Consider the following 21,669-nt stretch of genomic DNA (forward strand, 5'->3'; position numbering starts at 1 on the left):
GCTGGGAATAAGGAGCGCCCTGGTTTCAGGTGGGCCTGAGCCTGGGCCAGGAGCAGCCCCGGGGGGAGGGGGAGGCTGGCGTATCTCCCCAGCCGGCCTCTGGGTTCACGGTCTTGGAACTGCAGCTCCTCCATGCCCGAGACACGGAGCCTGGAGGCAGGGAGGCTCAGGGCATCAGCAGGCAGGGGGAAACTAGATGATCCCTAGCGTCTGCAGTAAAACCAATGCTACGCGTCCAGGGACAGCTTCCCCGAACTCTCCAGAGTGCCCAGACTCAGCAGTGGACCAGAATGCTGTTTTTGGGGTCCCACTGAACTGGATTTAAGTTCTTCATCTGTTACCAGTTAAGTTTCTCAGTCGGTAGGAATAAAAATATTTCCTTTTCCGAGTTCTTGTGAGAATCAAATGAGATAAAGCATTAAAGCCCTGAGCACGGGGCCTGGCTCGGGCCGATATTCGGTGAGTAAGAGCTGTTGTTCTTCATCTGTCGAACGGAGACAACGGGAGTGCTGGTTGCCGCACACGGTTCTGCAGATGCCTGTCTGGATTGCGTGGTGGGAACGTCAGGCCGGGCCTCCTCTGCGCAGTCCCGGTTCTCGTTTTAAGAGCCAGGAGCCTACTTCTCCTGCTGTCGCCCGTAGGAAAGCGGGGCCATCGTGCTCAGAATCTGCCCGGTGCACCACGTGCATTCCTTTACAAAAGCGCCCTCTCCCTTTTCTCACGTTTCCAGTGTCTGGGGCCCCTGGCGTTTGGAAACCCCTGGCCCACACCGGGCCGGGCAGCCCCGCCGCAGCAGGCGCAGCCGTCACGCCCACCCCGGGGCCGGCCCTGCCGCGGTGCCCGCCGGCGCTCTGCCCGGGAGGCCGGGTGGCGGCGGGCCGGGCCAATCAGAAGAAGTTTGGCCCTCTGCAGGCGCCGTCCGCTCACTAGGAGGCGCTGCGGCCGCCGCGGCTGCTCCCGGGGCCGGCGCGGGCCGGAGCGCTGGGGCTGGCGGCCGAGGCTCGCGGCCATGGAGTGGGCTTCCGAGTCGGCGGCCGTGAGGCGGCACCGCGTCGGAGGGGAGCGCCGGGACGGCCCGGCGGCCGCGCCGCAGCCGGGGAGCGAGGCCCCGGCGCAGGAGCCCCCGGAGGACGCGTGCGGCGGCGGCGGCGGCGCGAGGACGCGGAAGCGGAGCGCGGGGGGCGGCGGCGCGAGCCGGGGCGCGGGGACCGGGCTGTCCGAGGCGCGCGCCGCGCTGGGGCTGGCGCTCTACCTGCTCGCGCTGCGGGCGCTCGTGCAGCTCTCGCTGCAGCAGCTGGTGCTGCGCGGGCCCGCCGGCCGCCACGGGGAGTTCGACGCCCGCCAAGCCAGGTACCCGCCGCTCCCGCCCGGCCCGCGCGTCCGTCTGCGGCCGGGGCCCGGGGCTGCGGCACCTGCGGGCGCCCGCCCCCCTCCTCCCCCCGGGATCGCCCGGGCTCGCCGGCGCCCGCGGCCGCACGTGGGGCGGGGCGGCCCCGCGCGTCCCTGCCCCGGAGTCCCCGTTTACGGCTGGCGGAGCTTGCCTTGCCCCCCTGCGAAGCCGGGAGCGCAGCTGGGGTGGGGGGGGGTGCCCGGGGCGGGGCGGGGGTCCGGGTTGCGCTGGCTGGGCCGCCTCCGTTCTGCCCCGCTTGCCCTTGGAGGGTTGGTAGTCGTCCCCCGTCTTCTGGAGCGACTTCCACTTTTTACTAGCCTCCCTGCTTTGGAAATGAAATGGGAAGCGGCATCTGTGTGCCTAGGCCGTTTTGTAAATCCGCTTTGGGGGGTAACGCAGTACTCGACTTCCTGAGGGTCACAGCCCCCACACCTGTAAGCCGTGGAGGCTTTTTCTGAAAGACGGCACGTTCAAAACCTTACACTTTCAGAGGTTCTGAGATGCCTGGAGTTTGTCCTTGGGCCCCTGGTGTGTGAGATTGGTCGTTTCTTTTGTGTTTTGTTTTAAAGAAGAAGAGAGACTTTTGAGCATGCTAGGGAAGGTGATCAAGGTCAAAGGTATCGAAACGCTAAGATATCAAAGCTCCTAAGGTCATAAGCTAACAGAGTTTTCAACAGCCGCTGTGTTTTAAAAAACTTTTGACTACAAAGTGCTGGAAGCTTATTTTCTTAAGGACTTTCTGGAACACTCCTCCCCCACTCCCTTTTTGCCTGCTTGGAATGCAGTGAAAACACAACACGTTTTTTGTTGTTGTTTGTTTTACGGGTAGGGTTGGCTTTGGCCTGAATTGAAGTTATTAGGCCTAGTGTGCATTGAGACGGCTGAGTCCATTCTCAGCGATCAAAAGTTTTCTTTTCTTATTCAACCTCTTGCCTTAATTGTCTCTGCTCATTGGCTTCTGCTACTTAGAATCAGTAACCCTCCAGAGTGTGGCACAATGAAGCTGGATTCTTCCCGTCCAGCCTTCAAGCAGCTGCATGTTTAGAATAGAATCCCTGGTCTTTGTGTTGATTTGATATGGGGATAGGGAGAATTTGGGAGTGGGGTGGGTGGAGAAAACTCTGAAGGGAGGAACTCCCGGGAGGCAAAATAAAATGATGGAACCTTACAAGTGATTTTCACAGGGTACCTGAAATAATAAAAGTCAGCCCCCCCCCCTTTTTTTTTTGTAAGAAGTCGGAGAACCTGTTTGTGCAGTGGGGTTGGGAGGGCATGCAGGAAAAATCTGCCCTGTGTCAATGCCAGTTCTCAGCCTAGCGCTCCTTGTCACCGTCATCCTTTCGGTTGCTTCCAGGGATTATCTTGAACACATAACATCCATTGGCCCCAGGACCACAGGAAGTCCAGAAAATGAAATCGTGACGGTCCATTACCTTTTGGAACAGATTAAACTGATTGAGGATCAGAGGAACAGCCTTCACAGGATTTCAGTCGACGTGCAGCGACCCACGGGCTCCTTCAGCATTGACTTCCTGGGGGGTTTTACGAGCTACTATGACAACATCACCAACGTCGTGGTGAAGCTGGAGCCCAGGGACGGAGCCCAGCACGCGGTCCTGGCCAACTGTCATTTTGACTCTGTGGCAAACTCACCAGGTACGGACCTGGTCTTTAGTCCTGTCAGAGTTGCGCATCAGTAAGCCCAGAAAGCTTGTTAACTCCAAGCTGCTTGGGCAGTTGTTCAAGATAAAGATCCAGACCCTCACCATTCGCTCAAGTGCTTGCTTGCTCTATTTTTTGAATATCCGTGCCAGTAGCCCAGGGGCAGGACGTGGAATGTTTCTGGTAGGTCGCAGCTGCTTTATCAGCATTGCCAGTCCTGTGTCCCTGAGTCCCAGGGTAGGTTCCGCCACTTGAAGTGTGCACTCAGCTAGGTGTTGTATGAGGCTTTGGGGAGTTGGGATGAAGGAACGGTTTTTGCCTTCAGGGAATGCAGGGTTTGGAAGACAGCTCTCCTAGCACGGAGGAGTTTGGTTCACTGGGGATGCCATACTCTGAGAATATCTCATTAATCTATAAATCTTGCTCTGAAAATACTTTGGTAAAATAGAATACCTGATGTTTAGGATGGTGCCTGACACAATAAATACTTGCAGAATGAATGAGAATTCCCTAAATTAGACTTGCATTTTTAAAAATAAGATTCACGAGGGAGATGTTTTCAGTAGCTAGATTTTAAGTAGGGACGAATAGAAAACAGTAGCTTTTTATAGTGGAATCCTAGCATCTTAGACTAGAAGAGCTGAGATGGCATCTGTTCAACCCTATCTTTTGTCACAGGAGTAAACTTAGCTGATCGCCACTGATCAGAGACAGAGGTGGCACCAGATGCTGGGGCTTCTAGCCCGTCAGTTCTTTGAGCTACATTTGAAAGGAAGGAGAGTATTAGCGTGTAGTTAACGTTCTTTTTGGCCAACTACCTAATCTCTTCTTTGCTCAGTTCCTGGTCTGTAAAATGGAGATAGTAGTACTCTCATGGCATGGAAAATCTTTTTTTTTTTCCCCCATTGTTATTTGATAATAATTCTGAGTTGCTTGAACTTACAGCACGCTCATATGAACATCTAGAGTTGTACAAAAGATTAAAAAAATTGCTTGATAAAGTGATTCGTACTAGGATGTCTTTAATCAGAAAGCTTGCCAATTGCATTTAGAACGTGGCATGCTTTTTCAAGTATCCGTGTACAAACATCTGTTTTATAAAGTCAGAAATACCTTTGTGTGTGCTTAGGGAAACCAGTAGTCTTTTATGCCTATTTCAATGAAGCTGTAAATTAAGTGTCTCCCTGGGCCCACTATTACAGTGCTTAAATTCTTGGATGGGACAGATTAACACCATGGTTATTTAAGAGCATTATAAAAGAAAGGTGTGTATGCAAGTATCAGAAACATAGTGCTGGTTATTACAAATCGCATACATGGAGTCCAGGAAGGAAACGATGGCGATTTTGTGGGTCATTGGAACCCATTTTTCATTAAAATTTTATAAGAATACCTAGCCAACAATTTCAAGGAAATTTCTGTCAATTATAAATTGTTCAAGTAGTTGAAAATAAATAAAAATAGCTAAAAAACACAGTATATCCTTTTAGTGGATGAACTAAGTGAAACACGGAGATACACATTTTTTTTTTAGTTCTTTTCAGCAGCGTATCTGGAACTTTAGGAACTGATATACCAGTTTGGAGTAATGTTACCCACAGAAAGGCCTTAAATGTCTTCTTGGGTTTGCTGCATGAGTCCAGGGTGTTGGTAGAAGAGAGTGAGTTATTTCAGTGGTGGTTTCAATTTCAGGGTTAATTCTGACTGGAAAGCGATGTTGGCATATCACCAGCCCTTAGAGATGCTGTCCTCTAACTTCCCTTTCTGAAAGGTATTTAATCCGGGGCCCCTGGGTGGCTCAGTCCGTTAAGCATCTGACTCTCGATTTCAACTCAGGTCATGATCTCAAGGTCGTGAGATCAAGCCCCATGTCAGGCTCAGCCCTGGGCGTGGAACTTACTTGGGATTCTCTCTCTTCCTCTTCCTCTGTCCCTCCCCACCTCTCTCGCTCCAAAAAAAAGGTATTTAATCTTCTCTAGTCCTGTTCTCAGTTGCCAGAACCATTAAAATAAAGGAAGATAAGTAGACAGATTAATTTTTTAAGCAACCCTAGATATATTTCTTTCAGTTTTCCTTTTTCTCACTTTGAATAAACATTTTATTGTTTGCTGTTTACATTAAAGTAACTCAGAGTCTCAAAGTTAAAAAAAAAAAAAGTCCTTTCCTTTGGTTGCCAGAAGGTGTTACTTTTTACTGATAACTGGGTAGACTTTCTGCTTGATAATAATTAGTTAATGATTACTTTGTTCACTTTGATTAAAATACAATTTAGTGATCACTACCAAGACAGGGATGGCTAATTAATTTCTTCTTGAGTAGGAAGGGGGTCTGGAATGTAACAGTGCCCAAGCTAGCATTTTAGCTGGTTGCAGAGCCTTTCTTAAATTTGTAAAGAGAAGGAACAATTTAACACTGGACGCGGACCACATTTTCTTGTAATCCTCATAACACACCCATGAGATAACTATCATTGGCCTTGCCCTCCAAACCAGGAAATTGTAGGGTAAATAACAGCTAGAATTTACTTCCAGGTCTTTCTTGCCCTGAAACCCACGCTAAATTCTGCAGCACCCTCCCTCCCAGTGCGTAAACGCAGAAATGCTCTTGCCTGGATTATTGCTGTGTCTTGTTTACCTACACTTGAAACTTTTTAGTATGTTAGATTTCAAATTGTACAAAAACAGAATTGGTTGACCTCAGCGTACCCATCACCCAACTTCAGAGACCCGATCTTGTTTCTTTTGCCCCACTCCTGCACCTCTTGATTATGTTCAAGCAGATCTCAGCCGTACTGGTTTCTCTGTATTTCAGTCGGTATCACTGAAAGATAAGGAGTCTTTTTGGACATGCTCAAAATACCATGAATTACCTCACTAAAAAAACTTAATAATTCCTTAATATCATCAAATGTCCAGTTAGTTCCTTTACCTTTTATAGTGCCTTAAAAAAAATCAAGGTATTAAAGTCATCATTATAATCACCTTTAATAAATCTGTGAAGTTTCTGAATCAAGAAGTGAAGAGGTCTGCTGAGGGCCTCTGCTTTCTCGCTGCTGGGAGCGGGGATGCTGTTTAGGTCATTGGTCTCCGTCCTGTGTCTTATTAGATATGATGTCTTCTTTGTATTTGTTCATCACATAATCCCTTTCATCACATGAGCTTTAAAAAATGCGACACCACCCCATTGCCCCCCCCGCCCAACCCCGTGAATGTGGAGGGATGTGCAGCTTTAGGACTGTGGCAGGAAAGGCCCGGTGGCGGCTGGAGATGATGGAGGAAGGCAGAGCACCAGACAGGAGACTATTACTGTGGACGTGGCATGAGGAGAGAATGGAGCACCTTGCCTCGGGGTGATGAGAATGCCGCTTGTCAGTATTAATTGAGGTCCCACCTGGCTGCTGATTCAACAGATGAGAGTTGAGTGATGGCTCAGGGCTAGGCACGGTTCCGCACCAGTCCGCAGGCGAACCAGGCCGAGGGTCCCAGCCCTCCTGGAGGGAGGCGGGGCCGGCGGCTGCCGTTGTCCACCATGGTGGCAGAACGGAGCTGTGCTTCTGGTCTTGCAGCCACAGTGGTGCTTTTTTTTAAAGTAGGCTCCACGCCCAACATGGAACCCAGCGTGGGGCTAGAACTCCTGACCCTGAGATCGAGACCTGAGCCGAGATCAAGAGTTGGACGCTTAACCAACTGAGCCACACTGTGGTGCTTTCTTGACGAGAAAACCCTGTTCCTAGCCATGACGTTCATCCTGTAAAAGGGGTTTTTTGTTTTTTGTTTTTTTAATTTCAAAGATTTTATTTACTTATTTGAGAGAGAGAATACCAGCGGCGGGGAGGAGCAGACTCCTCGCTGAGTGTGGAGCCCACCACGGGGCTCGATCCCAGGACCCCGGGATCATGACTTGAGCTGAAGGCAGACGCTTAACGACTGAGCCCCCCAGGTGCCCCTTCATCCTGTAAAAGTTTTAAAATCTGAGGAGCAATCTCTTTCTGATTTAAAGGTGCCAGTGACGATGCAGTTAGCTGTTCAGTGATGCTGGAAGTCCTTCGCGTCTTGTCAGCATCTTCAGACGCCTTACATCACGCTGTCATATTTCTCTTTAACGGTGCTGAGGAAAATGTCCTACAGGTGAGATTTTACCCTTTGAAATACTAATATTTGAGTAATAATAACGAGAATAGTAGTAATAGCTAACACGCGTTTCGATTATTCATTTGTGTAGTACCCTACAACGACAGTATTGTCCAATTATTGGCAATACTGCAGAAACCCCCAGCCACGTGGACCCACGTGCAGTATTTGAGAACTCACAACAGGCCATCTTGTCAGCGTTTGATTCATAAAAGGGCTTCGTGAGGGCATGATTAACCACCTCGGGTTTTCTGGGACGCTGGAGTTTCAGAGACGTTTTGGGGCGGGCACGCAGCATGAATACCCGAGCCCGAGGCTTGTCCTCTCTCTGTTCGCTGGCCCGGCCTCGCACTCACTGAGGATGCTGTTCGGCACCGCTCGGGGAATCAGGCTGCCGTCTGTGACGGTGACTTGCCACTCAGCGGACTGCACGCGGCCGTTGTGCGTGGAGAAACAGATACACGTCTTGAGATACTGCCTTTGAAAAAAATGAGAGTTGTCCCATTCTTCCCCTTATCAACACAGACCCTCTGTCTTTAAAATAAGCAAAATAGACTTGGATGATTTAAAGTTGTCTAACCTCTATTTGTTTCATTTCCTTCTCATTCAGGCCAGTCATGGTTTCATAACTCAGCACCCCTGGGCCGGCTTGATTCGTGCATTTATTAACCTGGAGGCAGCGGGCGTGGGAGGGAAAGAGCTTGTGTTCCAAACAGGTATGTGAGGCTGTATTTTACATTTTAATGCAGTTGCATCGTATACTTGAATGCGATTCTTATTTTTATAAAAATGGAAGCTTTTCGGACTTAAATAATCTCTCCGATGAAACGAACGTTCTTTGTAACGCATGGGATAGTTTTACTTCGTCGTTGTTGGCGTTTTTAACGAGATGGCAGTAACAGCACCTAACGTTTGCATAGCGCTTATTACGCGCTAGGTGTTGTTCAAAGCATCGTATATGTATTAAGTCGCTTAGTCCTCAGAGCAGCCTGAGGACTGAGTGCTGTCACGACCGTCCTTTCGCACATGAGAAAACCGAGCCAGGAGAGTACAGCGTCCGTGAGTTTGCACAGTTGGTAAAAGGCACAGTGGGGTGGAACCTGGGCGGCCCAGGCTCGCAGCCCTCGTTCGTGACCGCAAACCAGATCGTCACGTAGGTGTGGACTTTGTTTTATCCGTTATGGGTGATCGTGATGTAAATATACTAAATGACAACCATTTCATGAATTAAAATGAGAAAATATGCCTCTGGTTAAAGGGCTTTAAATTGATCATTGAATTAATTTGAATGGTCACAGAATTCAGTAATACTTCATCAGCCAGAGGAATATTTTTAATTTTATGAGTAAGCCTTCCTAAGAATAACAAGATGATGGGGCATAAGGATAGCACCCATTAAGTTAGTGAGGATCGTTTGTCGCGTTTCTTAACAGAATTCGAGGTTCCGTGCTTCCTAAACTCTGACGTGGAGAGTCGCACACCATTTTCCCCAGGGTATTAGACATTTGGATAGCGCCTTTTTGCCAGACACACAGCGTTTGGTAGAAGTTCTGTAATGGGGGACCTGAGATGGGCCAGGAGGAGTGAGTAAGCTGATAGGGGAACTTTTTAGTGCCCTTTACAGACTCGGTATTGGTGAAGATGTGCTAAGCGTGCCATTATATATAACCTAAACAGTACCGTGTTTTAATATTCTCCATCCAACTTATTTTAGACGCTTACTCTTCAAAAATGGATGTATGTTTTATGTCAGCTGACCTCTGAGAACCTCAAGGTCATGACATGGGAGGGAGGTGCTGCTTTCCTTCCCACTCTCCAACCTTTCTGTTTGCTCTGACGCCTCACCTAACTAGCGGGCAGCCGGCGCTGACGTCTGTGGGGCTCAGGAGAGGCTGCGCTGTGCTCCGTGCCCCTCCTGCTCTGGGGTTCAATCAGGATAGGGGGCTTACGTGGTGGAACAACCTCCAGATCAAAAAGCAGCAAGAGGAGATTCTGTAAGCAAAGCTGACGTCTGTCCTCCGGTGAAAATGTCAGGGCTCCGCTCGGGCGGGAGTCTCTGGGCCTTCCCTCCTGGGAGCGTACTCTGTGTGCAGTGCTCGGCCGTTCGCGCTGTACGTCCGGACCCCTGGGGCCCAGATCAAAACCAGACCTGCGTGCAGTCGGTACCTCTCCTGAATTTATTCGGTGCGTATGTAGTAATATATTTTACACGTACGTAGTCCAGAGAAGTTAAAACACACTTCCCTAGGGCTAGTTAGATCCAGATCCAAGTTCATTTCATTGACAGTTACCAGGTACCCCCTCATGCTAGGTGTGACTAGCCTACGGCCCGTGCTCTTTTTACTAAATGTAGATAGTTTTCCATAAACATTGTACACTTGCACACATTTTAGATGTAATTGTATTATCTGGAAAGATTTAAACAAACTACAGTAACGGTCACTGCTGGCTGGTGCGTGTCACCGGGTGGAGTGGGAGTGGGTGTCCCTGGGGTGGAGGATGGGGCTAAATGTGAAAAGCCAGTGTGACTCTCCATCGCTTCATGAATTTAAAACCAGAATTGTCATTACTGCTTTACTTACACTCTTTATAGTTTTCTGTATTGTTTACATTTTTGCATTGCATTTGATTACTTTAATAATAAAAGCAAAGAATAGACTTGTTACTAATTAGCAATATATAGTTGGCCCTTGGACAATGCAGGGGTCAGGGGCACTGGTCCCCTGAATGGTTGAAGATCTGTGTGTAAGTCTGGACTCCCTAGAAACCTAACTGCTGGTCTGCCATACGCCGGAAGCCTGACTGGTAACGAGCAGTCGATCAACACACATTTTGTATCCTGTGTGTATTGTATATTGTAATCTTATAATAGAGTGAGCTAGAGAAAAAATATTATTAGGAAAATCATAAGAGAAAATACACTTCCCGTATTATACATATTTATTGAAAAAAATCCACATGTAAGTGGACCAGCACAGTTCAAACTCATGTTGTTCAAGGGTTAACTGTATATACAATTTAAATGTTTCACTCATTTGAAAATAAAATCCTCACACTTCAGAATTAATTTTTTTCTGGAGGGGTATCCTACAGAAGATTTGGAGGGAATGTTTCCCCCACTTTCCGAGTTTTTACTCCATGTTTTCCCTGTAGGTTTTGGTAGCTTATTCTTGTGGCTGAGCCACGTACGGAACAGCCTCCCGGGCGCGTTCTGACATTCCAGCACCTTTCTCAGGCTCTCCCTTCCCCCTGCCACTGCCCGCCAAAGCCTGGCGTCCTTGCAGGGATGACTTTCCGAGGGCAAGTCAGTGTGGCTTCCACGTGTGACTAAGAGGATACAGCCTCCAGGATGTGGAGTCCTGCTAGGTTGCCCCGTCCTCAGCTTCGTAAACAGGCACTTGCCCTGTCCTGGAAACACCTTGGTTAAAACAGTTTGTAGTCGCGAGTGTGCGTTGTCCCTTCAGAGAGAGACATTCACTCGGGGAGTTTTTAGTGACTGGAGTAATCATTACCACCTAATTCTGAAAAGGGCCAGGGTCCATGAAAGAAGGACTTACTTTATCAGACTAATGATAAGTAAAGCTGTTTGAATCATTTGAAGGTGTTATAAAATCCATTATTTTAAAATTTAATCAGATTAAACCAGTAATAAATGTCCCCTGTGAAAAATTCAGATACTACCAACCTCGAGTAGAAGCCCAAAAGCAAAGGGGTCACGGAATCCTTTTTTTCTCCTGTGAAAAATATTGTGCCCCTTGTCCTGCCCCAGAGCAAACCAGTGTGATGGTTTAGTCCCTACTCTTCTGGACTTTTTTTCTACACACACATAGAAAGAGTAAGTTAATATAGATTACAAAAATGAAATCCTACTCTATTTACTGTTTTATAACCTGCTTGAGATCGCATTCGTTTAAAACAGAATGGAGCTTTATTGAGGTGTAAGCCACATACCTTGTAATTCACCCATTTAAAGTAAAACTCAGTGGTTTTTAGATCTCTTCACAGAGTTGAGCGGCCATCACTGCAGTCAATTCTAGAATCTTCTCATCACCCCAGAGAGAAGCCGCACACTCAGTAGTCTGGCTTTTTTCAATACATAGCATGTTTTCTAAGGTTTATGCATGTTGTAACACGTGTGAGTACTTCCTTGTCTTTATGACTGAATTATGTTCCATTGTATGGATAGAGTGCGTTTTGTTGATCCATTCGTCAGTCGATGGACATTTGGATTGATTGCACTTTCAGGCTCTCAGGAATAATGCTGCTGTGAGCATTCGTGTGCAAGTGTGTTTTCCTTTCTTTTGGGTGGTTGCCTAGGTCATATGGTAAATTTATGTTTAACTTTTTAAGAAACTGCCAAACTAAGTAGTCAAGCTTAATTTCAGAAGAAATGTAAATTCAGATAACAGTAAATTTTTAAACTTTTATTTTTTTAATGAATTTTTTAAGCTTTAGGTTTGCAGAAAGTCAGCAGGATGGTAATGCCCGGCGCCGCTGGAGTAGGCCGTGTCGTACGGTGTTGGGGGAAGTGTAGATTGAGGCTTTTTGGGGGCGGTTTGGCAACAGGTGCCACTTTAAAACACGTGCAGACCCTCCTGCCCAGCAAGGCCACTTGTAGGAATTTATCCTGTAGAAATAACTGCCCATGGACACGTCGATCCAAGTACTGCATAGTGTCTCAGCTTTTTTATAAGACTGAAAAACTGAGAATGCCTTCTAGGTCCATGCACAGGAGACGGGTTAAACATTCAGGGAGACCTAAATATTTTTCCCCTCTTCCGACCACGGCTCATTTCTCTGTTCCCAGCGATTGCAACATTCTTCAGGAGTGGAATTCCTTGTCTAACTTGGCTCTCGGAGCACCCAGCACAGGCTCCAGCCAGACGCCCCAAGGTCAGATCCCAGATCACACACCCTCGGCGAGCAACCTTGAACCAGTCCCACGGCTGCTCGTGCTTTAGTTCCTCATCCATAACGTTGCACAGTGTTAGTACCCACCCCTTGAGATTAGTAACCACTGAGGAAAACCCTCAGTTCTGTAATTTCTGATCTAAGGGCTCCCTTCGCCTTGTTTGTATTATGGGGCATAGCTCACTCAGGAGCTGACTAACGTGCCCGTCCCAGTCTCCCCAGACTTCCTTTTTGTACCAGAACTTGACCTGTAGGCCTCAGTGGGCAATTAGGGAGAGGCTGGAGCCGGGCTGGAGCGCTGACACGCAGTAGTTGGATCTCCAAGGGCTTAAAGGCCAGTTAGCGGACATTTAAAACTGGACATTTCTTTCCTGCTGATGAGGGTCTTACCTTTTTCACAAGTATTAACACTTTAAGTGTCTTTATTTTATCTTTTATTGTAAAAGAAAAGCACGCAGCTCTGCGTCTTCAGCCTGATGAATTTTTACAAACAATATAATCGTGTAACCAGAACTCAGATCAAGATTGAGAGTATTGCCCGCACTCCAGGATCCTCCCCTGTGACCTTTCCCAGCCTTCCTCCTGCAAATGGTTACTGCTATCCGGACTTGTGTCCTGACAGATTTAATTTTGCTTGTATTTAAACTTTCTATAACTTGACTCCCAGACTATGTTTTCTTTTGTTTATGGCTTCTTTTTTACTCAGCGTCATGTCTGTAAGATTCATCTGTCTTGTGTTTAGCAGGACTTCATTCTTTTTTCTTGCCGAATACTATTCCATTGACAAGAATAGCCATTCTATTGGTGATGTTAGACTGTTTGTAGGTTTTGGCTCTTATGAGGGGTGCTGTTAGGAACATTTGTTTTCTTTTATGTTTCACGTATAAGTGAGATCATATGGTATTTCCTTTTCTCTGTATGACTTATGTAGCATAATGCCCTCAAGGTCTATCCATGCTGTTGCAAATGGCAAGATTTCCTTCTTTTTTAATGGCTGAATGATAGTCCATTGTGTACATATGTACCACGTTGTCTTTATCCATTCATCTGTCAATGGACACTTCGGTTGTTTCCATATCCTGGCTATTGTGGGTAATGCTGCAGTGTGCGTGGGGGTGCGGCGTGCGTGGGGCCGCGGCGTGCGTGGGGGTGCGGCGTGCGTGGGGGTGCATACCGTTTTCCACAGTGGCTGCTCCAGTTCACGTTCCCACCAGCAGTGCACGAGGGTTCCCTTTTACCCACATCTTCACCAACACTTTATTTCTTGTCTTTTTGGTAAAAGCTGTTCTAACGGGTGTGTGATGATACCTCCCTGTGGTTTTGATGTGCATTCCCCTGGAGATGAGTGAGGCAGAGCACCTTTTTGTGTACTCAGGGGCTATTTGAATGTCTTATTTGGAAATACGTCTATTCAAATCTTCCATCCATTTTTTTAAACTTGGATTTTTTTTTTTTTTTTGCTATTGAGTCGTATGAGTTCTTTATATATTTTGAATATCAACCTTTTGTCATATACATGATTTGCAAATATTTTCTCCCATTCTGCAGGTTGCCTTTTCATTTTCTTGGTGGTTTCCTTTGCTGTGAAGAAGCTTTTTTAGCTTGATGTATTCCCACTTACTTGTTTTAACTTTTGTTGCCTTTGCTTTTGGCGTGAGGCCCAAAAAATCATTGTCAAGACTGATGTCAAGGAGCTTATTACTACCCACGTTTTCTTCTAGGAGTTGTATAGTTTCAGGTTTTATGTTTTCAGATCTTTAATCTATTTTGAGTTAACTTGTGTGTAATGTAAGAGAGTGGGCGAGTTTCATTCTTGTGCATGTGACTGTCCAGTGTTCCCAACACCATTTATTGAAGAGATTGTCCTTTCCCACTGTATATTCTCGGCTTCACATAAATTAACTGAACATGTATGTGTGGGTTTATTTCTGAGCTCTCTGTTCTGTTCCATTGATGTGTGTCTGTGTTTATGCTAGTACCGTACTATTGATTACAATAGCTTCGTAATGTGGCCTGAAATCAGGAAGTGTGGTGCCCCCCAGCTGTGTTCTTCTTTCTCAGGATTGCTTTGGCTGTTCCTGATCTTGTGTGCTTCCATACACATTTTAGAATTGTTTGTTCCATTTCATGAAAAATGCCGTTGGAATTTTGATAGGGATTGCAATGAATCTGTATATTGTTCTGGGTAGTATGTACATTTTAACAATATTGGTTCTTCTAGTCCATGAACATGGAATATCTTTCCATGTATTTGTGTCTTCACTTTGTCTCATCAGTGTCTTGCAGTTTTCCAAGTAACAGGTCTTTGACGTCGTTGGTTGGTTGTTCCTAGGTATCTTAATTTCTCTTTCTGACAGTTCATTATTAATGTATAGAAATGTAACTCATTTTTTTTATTAAAGTTTTATTTATTTATTTGACAGAGAGACACAAAGTGAGAGAGGGAACACAAGCAGAGGGAGTGGGAGAGGGAGAAGCAAGCTTCCCACCGAGCAGGGAGCCCGATGTGGGGCTCGATCCCAGGACCCTGGGATCATGACCTGAGCTGAAGGCAGAAGCTTAATGACTGAGCCACCCAGGCACCTCTGTAACTGATTTTTGTGTATGGATTTTATATCCTGTAACTTTATGAATGGTTAGATGAAGATGGTTTAATATTTGAAAATCAATCTATGTATTTTGCCACATTACCATAATAAAGGAGAAAAACCATTTCAGTTGATAATCTCAACATAATCATCTAAGTAGATAAAAAACAAGGATATGTTCCTTCATAACACTACATATATGGTGCTGTTATATATAATATATAATATTAATATGATTTTAATATAAAACTATTATCTAATAAATGTTTTTTGATTTTCCAATTGTTCCAATAATGACATAGCTGTTTTTGTTTTTAATCAGAGTTCCAATCCGGGAACAAAGAGCACTTGATTGTCATGTTTTATTAGGCCGGTCACAGTGATTATATAACACACACATAAAAAGTGTAAGAGTGAAAAGCTTAATCATCGTAAGGTGAATACGTCTGCATCCCTGCGGGTGGAAGGAGCTAGACGCAGGTCCCACCTCCCGCGGGCTCTCGCCGCCCCTTCTCAGATATAGCTCCCTCCCTCCCCAGAGTGGCCGTTATCATCCTGCTGTTTATGATGCTCTCCTTTCTAGGTTAGCTTTACCCATTTTTCAGTATGGTTTTCATAATATTTTAATAGGATATTTTTGGTTATTAACATCTAGTTGTCATAGTATTTTAATACTAGCATCTTGACATGATTCAGCTTGATAATCACCACCGTTCTCTCACATCTGTGTTCTCAGTGCGCATGTCGGGAGCCTCGGCCTATGTCTAAGCACCAGTGGTGATGGTAGCTTCTGGTCATTTGATGATGGTATTTGCCAGGTTTTTCTGCTTTGTGAAGTTGCTCTTTTCCCTTTGTAATAGGTACTCTGTCACTGAGTACACACGCCGTTTCTCCTGAGACTTTGATCCTGGTTTTGGCAGATGTGGATGATACTGGATGCAAAGCATTTTTACTGTGACGTTAGCTAGCCCAGTGTTGAGTGTTCTGGCTCCATCATTCCGTCCATAGCTAATAGCTGGAATTCTGCTCAGAGGAAAGCTTTCCATTCTCCCTTGTTCGTGTATTTCTTTCCACGTGTCGTGTTTTCTATGCCGTGTTGCTGCCATGTTGATGCGGGATTGTCCGCAGTTAGGCCAGTGGCAGCCCCTTCACCTGGTGCTTGCATCCTGCGGATGTGTTTCTCCGCTCCCGGCCTGAGACGTTCCGAGTACGCTCGTACTGCCCTCGCCCCGGGTCTGGGATCAGCCGTTCCCTAAGGAGACCTGGTCCTCCTAGTGGATGATGCGATTCCGAAGCAAGTTCTTAGTGCTAGGTATGTGTTCTCCTTTGTTTTTATCCTCTTTGGGATTTGTAGAGCTTTTTGAATTCATAGCTCGATGTTTTCTGTGACTTTTGGAAAATTATTGGTGTTCTTTCTTCGAAACATTGCTTCTACTCCATTCCGTGTCCCCTTTCTCTGGGGCTACTGAGCCCCATACGTCTCTGACACGCATTTCTATATTTAACATCCCTTTTTCTTTCTGTGCTCCAATCCAGTTGCTCTATAATCTTTTCTTCTGCTGTGTTAAACCTTGGGGTAAACCATCCATTAAAGTTCTTATCCTCAGTTTTAAAAGGTTTCCATTGGACTCTCTGGTAAAATTCTTACTGTGTTCTTAAAATCCGTGTCTGGTGACTCTCATCTCTGGGTCACCTGGGTGTTTGGTTCTGTGGTGTCTCTCCGTCCCTTTTCCATCTTTTATGGTCATCGTTTCAGTAGGAAAGCAATTTGATTATTTGTTTATAAAGTTATGAAAATGTTAATATTCTTAGATTCCCTGAAATACAGTGACACGATCTGCCCACATCAGTCAACGTTTGGTTGTAAGAAACAATCTCCGAATCTCAGTGGATTACACAGCAAAGGCTTATTTCTCACTCATGACATTTATGTTCCTGACTCGCCACAGTTCAGTTCCATGGTGGTTTTGTTCTGTGTGTGTCATTCGTTCTGGGACCCAGGCTGAAGGAGAAGCCACCGGTCAGAGATGGGGCGATGTCACGGCCAGAGTTAGCAGGACGGAGGGATCGGGTGATGGACCCCGGACATCTCTCCCGTTCACAGTCCGTCCGCCGAAGCGGTTCCCAGGCCACACCTGCAGTGAATGGGACGAGGCAGTGGACGTGCTCCTTCCACAGGGATGCACGACAAGTGAATAACTGGGGGCAGTTACACAGTTTATCTCACTGTCCCAAAGAAAGATCTCCCGCATTTGACAGGGCCATATGTGCATAAAGATGTTAATGCAGAATTATTAATAATGATAAATATATAAACAGTAATACAGAACTTCTGTATTATTTTCGGTGAAAAGTTTTACAGTTATTAAAATGATTATTGTAATATCTGGCGCCTTAGGAGGAAGGGGTTAATATGTTAAAGCACGACGTGGAGTCTGTATGCCCCATGGGTCCAGCCGTGTACACGCAACCGTGTGTTTATAGGATGACTGAAGACGTAAGGATGAAAATAGTCGTCTTAGGATGATCGACTTCTGGGTAGTTCTTCATCTTTAAACTTTTTATAGTGCTGTTATTTTGTAATTAAAAATAATATTGTTTTCTGTGATTTCTCATTCTTCAAGTTTTAATACACGCTTATCAGAGAAATGTTAGAAAGAACAGAAAAAAAGATGAAAAAAACCGAACTTTGGACCTGCGTCCCCAGACCACCTGGTCCCCAGACCCCGCAGTGAGTGTTCCGTGTGTGTTAAGAACAGCGCCGCGTTACCTTGTGCCGTGTGCTCGTGTTCCTTCTAGGTCCTGAGAACCCGTGGCTGGTCCAAGCGTATGTTTCCGCCGCTAAACACCCGTTTGCTTCCGTGGTGGCTCAGGAGGTTTTCCAGAGTGGAATCATTCCTTCAGATACTGACTTCCGCATCTACAGGGATTTTGGGAACATTCCAGGTATTTTGTGGGTTATTGTGGGCCGTGGTGCGACAGTGATTGAGCAGGAGCAAGTTCTACTTGTTGGCAAGACTGTGAGCAAACAGCGGATCCTGAGACACGTTCTGTATGTGAGAGCTGTATATTCTGAGCCGCTGAAACGGATTTCCGGATGTTTTCCTTTTCTTTTAAACTCTGGTCTAATTTTTTTTTTTTTTAAAGATTTTATTTATTTATTTGAGAGAGAGAATGAGAGAGAGAGAGCACGAGAGGGGGGAGGGTCAGAGGGAGAAGCAGACTCCCTGCCGAGCAGGGAGCCCGACGCGGGACTCGATCCCGGGACTCCAGGACCATGACCTGAGCCGAAGGCAGTCGCCCAACCGACTGAGCCACCCAGGCGCCCTCAACTCTGGTCTGATTTAAACGCTTGCCTTCCCTAGAACATGTCGTCTTGCCCCACACGGCAGCACGGGGACAGCTGGTTAGCACTTCATTCCCCCCCGCCGAAGGTGGCCGTAGACCCTGGAGGGGTCTTTGGCTTTGTTGTCGTCTTGCTTTGCCAGCTGCTGGGCGGCTCGTAGAGCTGACGAAGTTAGAGTTCGGCTCTGGCCCAGCAAGGGCGTAGACGGCGAAGTTCCCACGGCCTCCTGAGCTCTGTACGCCTGCCCCTTGCTGAGTGACTTGTGAGGGCTCCCTGATGTGTGGACTTCCTCATTCTGCACCACGGCTCTGGGTTCTGTTAGACATTCATAAACGTGACTAAGCAATCACGCCACCGCTTTGACGTTTTGTCTCTTAGGAATTTAATGTTAGACAAATAGGCTTAAAGAAAGGTGGTTCTTCAGAGCAGAATGACGTTTTGTTTTTTTCTGTGTTTCTAGGAATTGACTTAGCTTTTATTGAGAATGGATACATTTATCACACCAAGTATGACACAGCGGACAGAATTCTGACAGATTCCATTCAGAGAGCAGGTTGGTATTCAAATGTAGACCCTTGATCTATGTTAAGATGGAACATCAGGGCTGACCTACAGACCCGTAACTATCCTGTGGACGGCGCATTAGAGCCGCAGTGTGTGGTGTGCACGAGCTGGGTGGGGCTTTGGAGTGAGAGAGATGAGGGGCTCGAATTTTAGCCTTGAAGTCCAGGTTAGCCATCAGGAACGTAAGACTCTTCATTGTGAGGCACTGGAAGGAGAGAGCAGGCCCAGGGTGCATGCGAGGGGGGGTGAGCGATGAGCACGTACCAGAATGGAAGCCAGGCTTGGAGGGGGCATCGGCGCGTGATAGGACAGCTTGCCCGGGTATAGAAAGTCACATCAGTCCAAGTTGGGTGGTGAGGGCAGGTGGGGGCGTTAGAGAACAGGGGTCAGGACAACACGGGGGCCAGAGGGTTAATGTGCTTTCCAGAGAAATCTGGAGTGGTCAGGGGAGGGGAGTCTGATGGGGAACCTTAACGAAAGAGTTGATAGGATTTGGCACCGTGCAGAAGAGAAGGATGCTCCAGGCAAAAGCAGAGTGTGGGTAGGGTGTGTGTGTGTGTGTGTGTGTGTGTGTGGACTGTTGGTGAGTAGTGTCAGACTACAATCTGGGTGGAACTTGTACAAGAGCTGACCAGTTGGAAGGAAGGGACGAACCAGGCGGCAGGGACGGCTGTGGAGTCTGAGGCCCAGCTGGCTGGGGAAAGATGGTGCCCTTGACCCTGATGGGGACGTGGGAAGGTGACCTCACCCAGAGCAGTCGTGGAGAGGGGAAGGAGGCTGTCAGCTCTGTCACACATCGACGGAGGGGTCGCTGAACCGGCCGGATGGAAGTACCCACATGGTGTTAGAGCTCTTGGCAGAACTGGGAATACAGGTTTGGGAATCAGAGGCATCGAGAAAACCACAGGAGCCTGGGGGCTGGGAATGGGCTGGGGAAGAGTGAAGCAAAGGTAGAGGACTCAGCCGGAGCTTTTGGGGAAAACACATTTGCAGGCAGACGGAGAAGCCAGTGACCGAAACGGCACAGTAAGACATGTGGCGTCTCAGGGGAAGTGGCGCGAGTCCGGGCTGGGACGAGCGCGGGAGAACCGCCCCAGTCACTGACGGCTTCTTCCCGCTCCTGCATGAGAGTTCCGTGGGCTCTGGTGTGCCCGGCTCCGTGGCTGGGGACTCCAGGGTCACACTTGTGTTGTGTTTGGAAAGTCCCCTCCGAGCTTTGACCTCGCGGCTCTGGTGGTGCGGCTCCCCTTCCTCGGCCCTGAGCAGCAAGCACACAGGTGCTTTTCTAGGAGCGTCTAGATAGAAATGCCTCCCCAACTTCTCAGACTCCATCGGCCGCCCGTGATGTGGCCCCGGGGGCCTCTCCTACCTGTCTGTATTCGCGTTTTAAATGAAATATAATTGACATTCCTCATTCCGAACACACGCGTAACCGCGTGTTTGGTGTGTGTGAGCTTCCTGAGGGGCTCGTGTCCCTTGGCTCAGCACTGGAATTCTGGCGTCTAGAGCAGTATTTACGGTAGATGTTAAATGAATAGACTAAGAAACAGTCTTTGGGTTTGTCAACAGTGAGGAAAGAGTGGGTCAGAGAACGGTTCTCATGGAAGGGAGAGGATGAAGGCAGCTGGCTGAGCGTCTCTGAGGAGACAAGACAGAGCGGGTGCCCGGGCCTCTCGGGGGGGGCGGGGGGGGAGGGGGGGGGGGGGGGGGGGCTCTCCCTGTCTGCACTCTGTCAGTTGTGTCCTTACTCAGGCTGCGTTTATGCACCTTCGTTCTCTTTCTCTTCTTTACTAATAGGCGACAACATTTTAGCGGTTCTTAAATACCTCGCTACGTCCGACATGTTAGCTGCTTCTTCTCAGTATCGACACGGAAACATGGTCTTCTTTGACGTGCTCGGCCTGTTTGTGGTCGCCTACCCCTCCCGCGTCGGCTCGATAATTAACTCCGTGGTGGCCGTGGCTGGCGTGTTGTACCTGGGCAAGAAGCTGCTGCAGCCCAAACACAAGAGTAAGTACTTTCCTCTCAAACCGCAGTGCTGGCCTGGGTATAAGAATTTGCCGGAGGTTTTTCTAGTCTGTTTGCCTCTTTTCAAGAAGTCCCAAATCCTCAAGAAACCTAACTTCGGATGTATATTGTGAGACGTTCCGAAGCGTGCATCAGGTGGATGTGCTCATTACACTTGTGGTCTCGGTGAAGGGCTCTCTGTGCTTACGCCCGAGAAGCGGTTTGTACGGATGACCGTTAGCGGACATGCCCATGAAAAGCTCGGTCCGCACCACAGACCAGCGGTCAGGGCTCTGTCCTGATGTCTGACCCAGTTGGTTTCCTTCTGCTCGGAACGTCTCATGGTCCGGGCTGGTGTGTGTGGTTCCCAGCCCGAAGGGGCAGGGGCAGACCACCCCGGTTACCTTGCCGCACTCTCTCTCCTCCTCCTGCGTCAGCTTCCCGGCCGGATGCCGGGTGGAGCGTGGCCTTCCGTTCTTGCCGGTGTTTCAATACACAGAACATCCGAAGGTGCTGAAGATTAAAGCTGAACTGCAGGACTTAGGTCCCTGAGTCTTTAGTGCCCACACTCTCAGCAGCTGTTACTTGAATGGTTTTCGTTGTTCAAGTTTTTGACAAACCTGACCCCTGGGACATTTCAGTACTTTTCAGTGACAATGGTGAATTTTTTGTTTTACCGTTTGCCCCTTTACTTCCACCGACTGCGGTTGATTTGGTAAAGTTGGTGACGTCTGCTTTGTGTTTTGTCTGCATTAGCTGATAACTACATGAAGGACTTCTTCTGCGCACTTGGCATCACTCTGATAAGCTGGTTCACGAGCCTGGTCACCGTGCTCATCCTGGCGGTGTTCGTCTCCCTGGTTGGACAGTCCCTGTCGTGGTACAACCACTTCTATGTCTCCGTCTGTCTGTACGGAACTGCAGCTGTGGCCAAAATCGTACTCATACATACCCTCGCAAAAAAACTGTACTATGTGGTAAGTGTGAGGCATGTTTATTGATTTCTTTTTGCTGCCTTCAAGGATCGAAGACAGACTCAAGTGGGACTCGTCGTATGTGGCTTTCCAAGCG

At 47.6% G+C, this 21,669-nt stretch overlaps 1 protein-coding gene across 1 annotated transcript in view; it reads left to right on the forward strand.

The window, feature by feature from the left end:
* Positions 1 to 978: 978 nt before the first annotated feature.
* The window catches only part of ERMP1 (endoplasmic reticulum metallopeptidase 1), a 41,919-nt gene continuing 21,228 nt past the window's right edge, over positions 979 to 21,669 (forward strand). Inside the window, exons 1-8 of the mRNA XM_032427467.1 lie at positions 979 to 1,350; positions 2,745 to 3,046; positions 7,052 to 7,179; positions 7,793 to 7,898; positions 17,481 to 17,627; positions 18,488 to 18,580; positions 20,389 to 20,601; positions 21,355 to 21,575. Of these exons, the coding sequence (XP_032283358.1) occupies positions 1,010 to 1,350; positions 2,745 to 3,046; positions 7,052 to 7,179; positions 7,793 to 7,898; positions 17,481 to 17,627; positions 18,488 to 18,580; positions 20,389 to 20,601; positions 21,355 to 21,575 (1,551 nt within the window). The 5' untranslated portion in view covers positions 979 to 1,009. The remainder of the gene's footprint in view (positions 1,351 to 2,744; positions 3,047 to 7,051; positions 7,180 to 7,792; positions 7,899 to 17,480; positions 17,628 to 18,487; positions 18,581 to 20,388; positions 20,602 to 21,354; positions 21,576 to 21,669) is intronic.

The sequence above is a fragment of the Phoca vitulina genome, unplaced genomic scaffold, assembly GCF_004348235.1.
Source record: "Phoca vitulina isolate PV1807 unplaced genomic scaffold, GSC_HSeal_1.0 scaffold37, whole genome shotgun sequence".
Classification (NCBI taxonomy): Eukaryota; Metazoa; Chordata; class Mammalia; order Carnivora; family Phocidae; genus Phoca; species Phoca vitulina.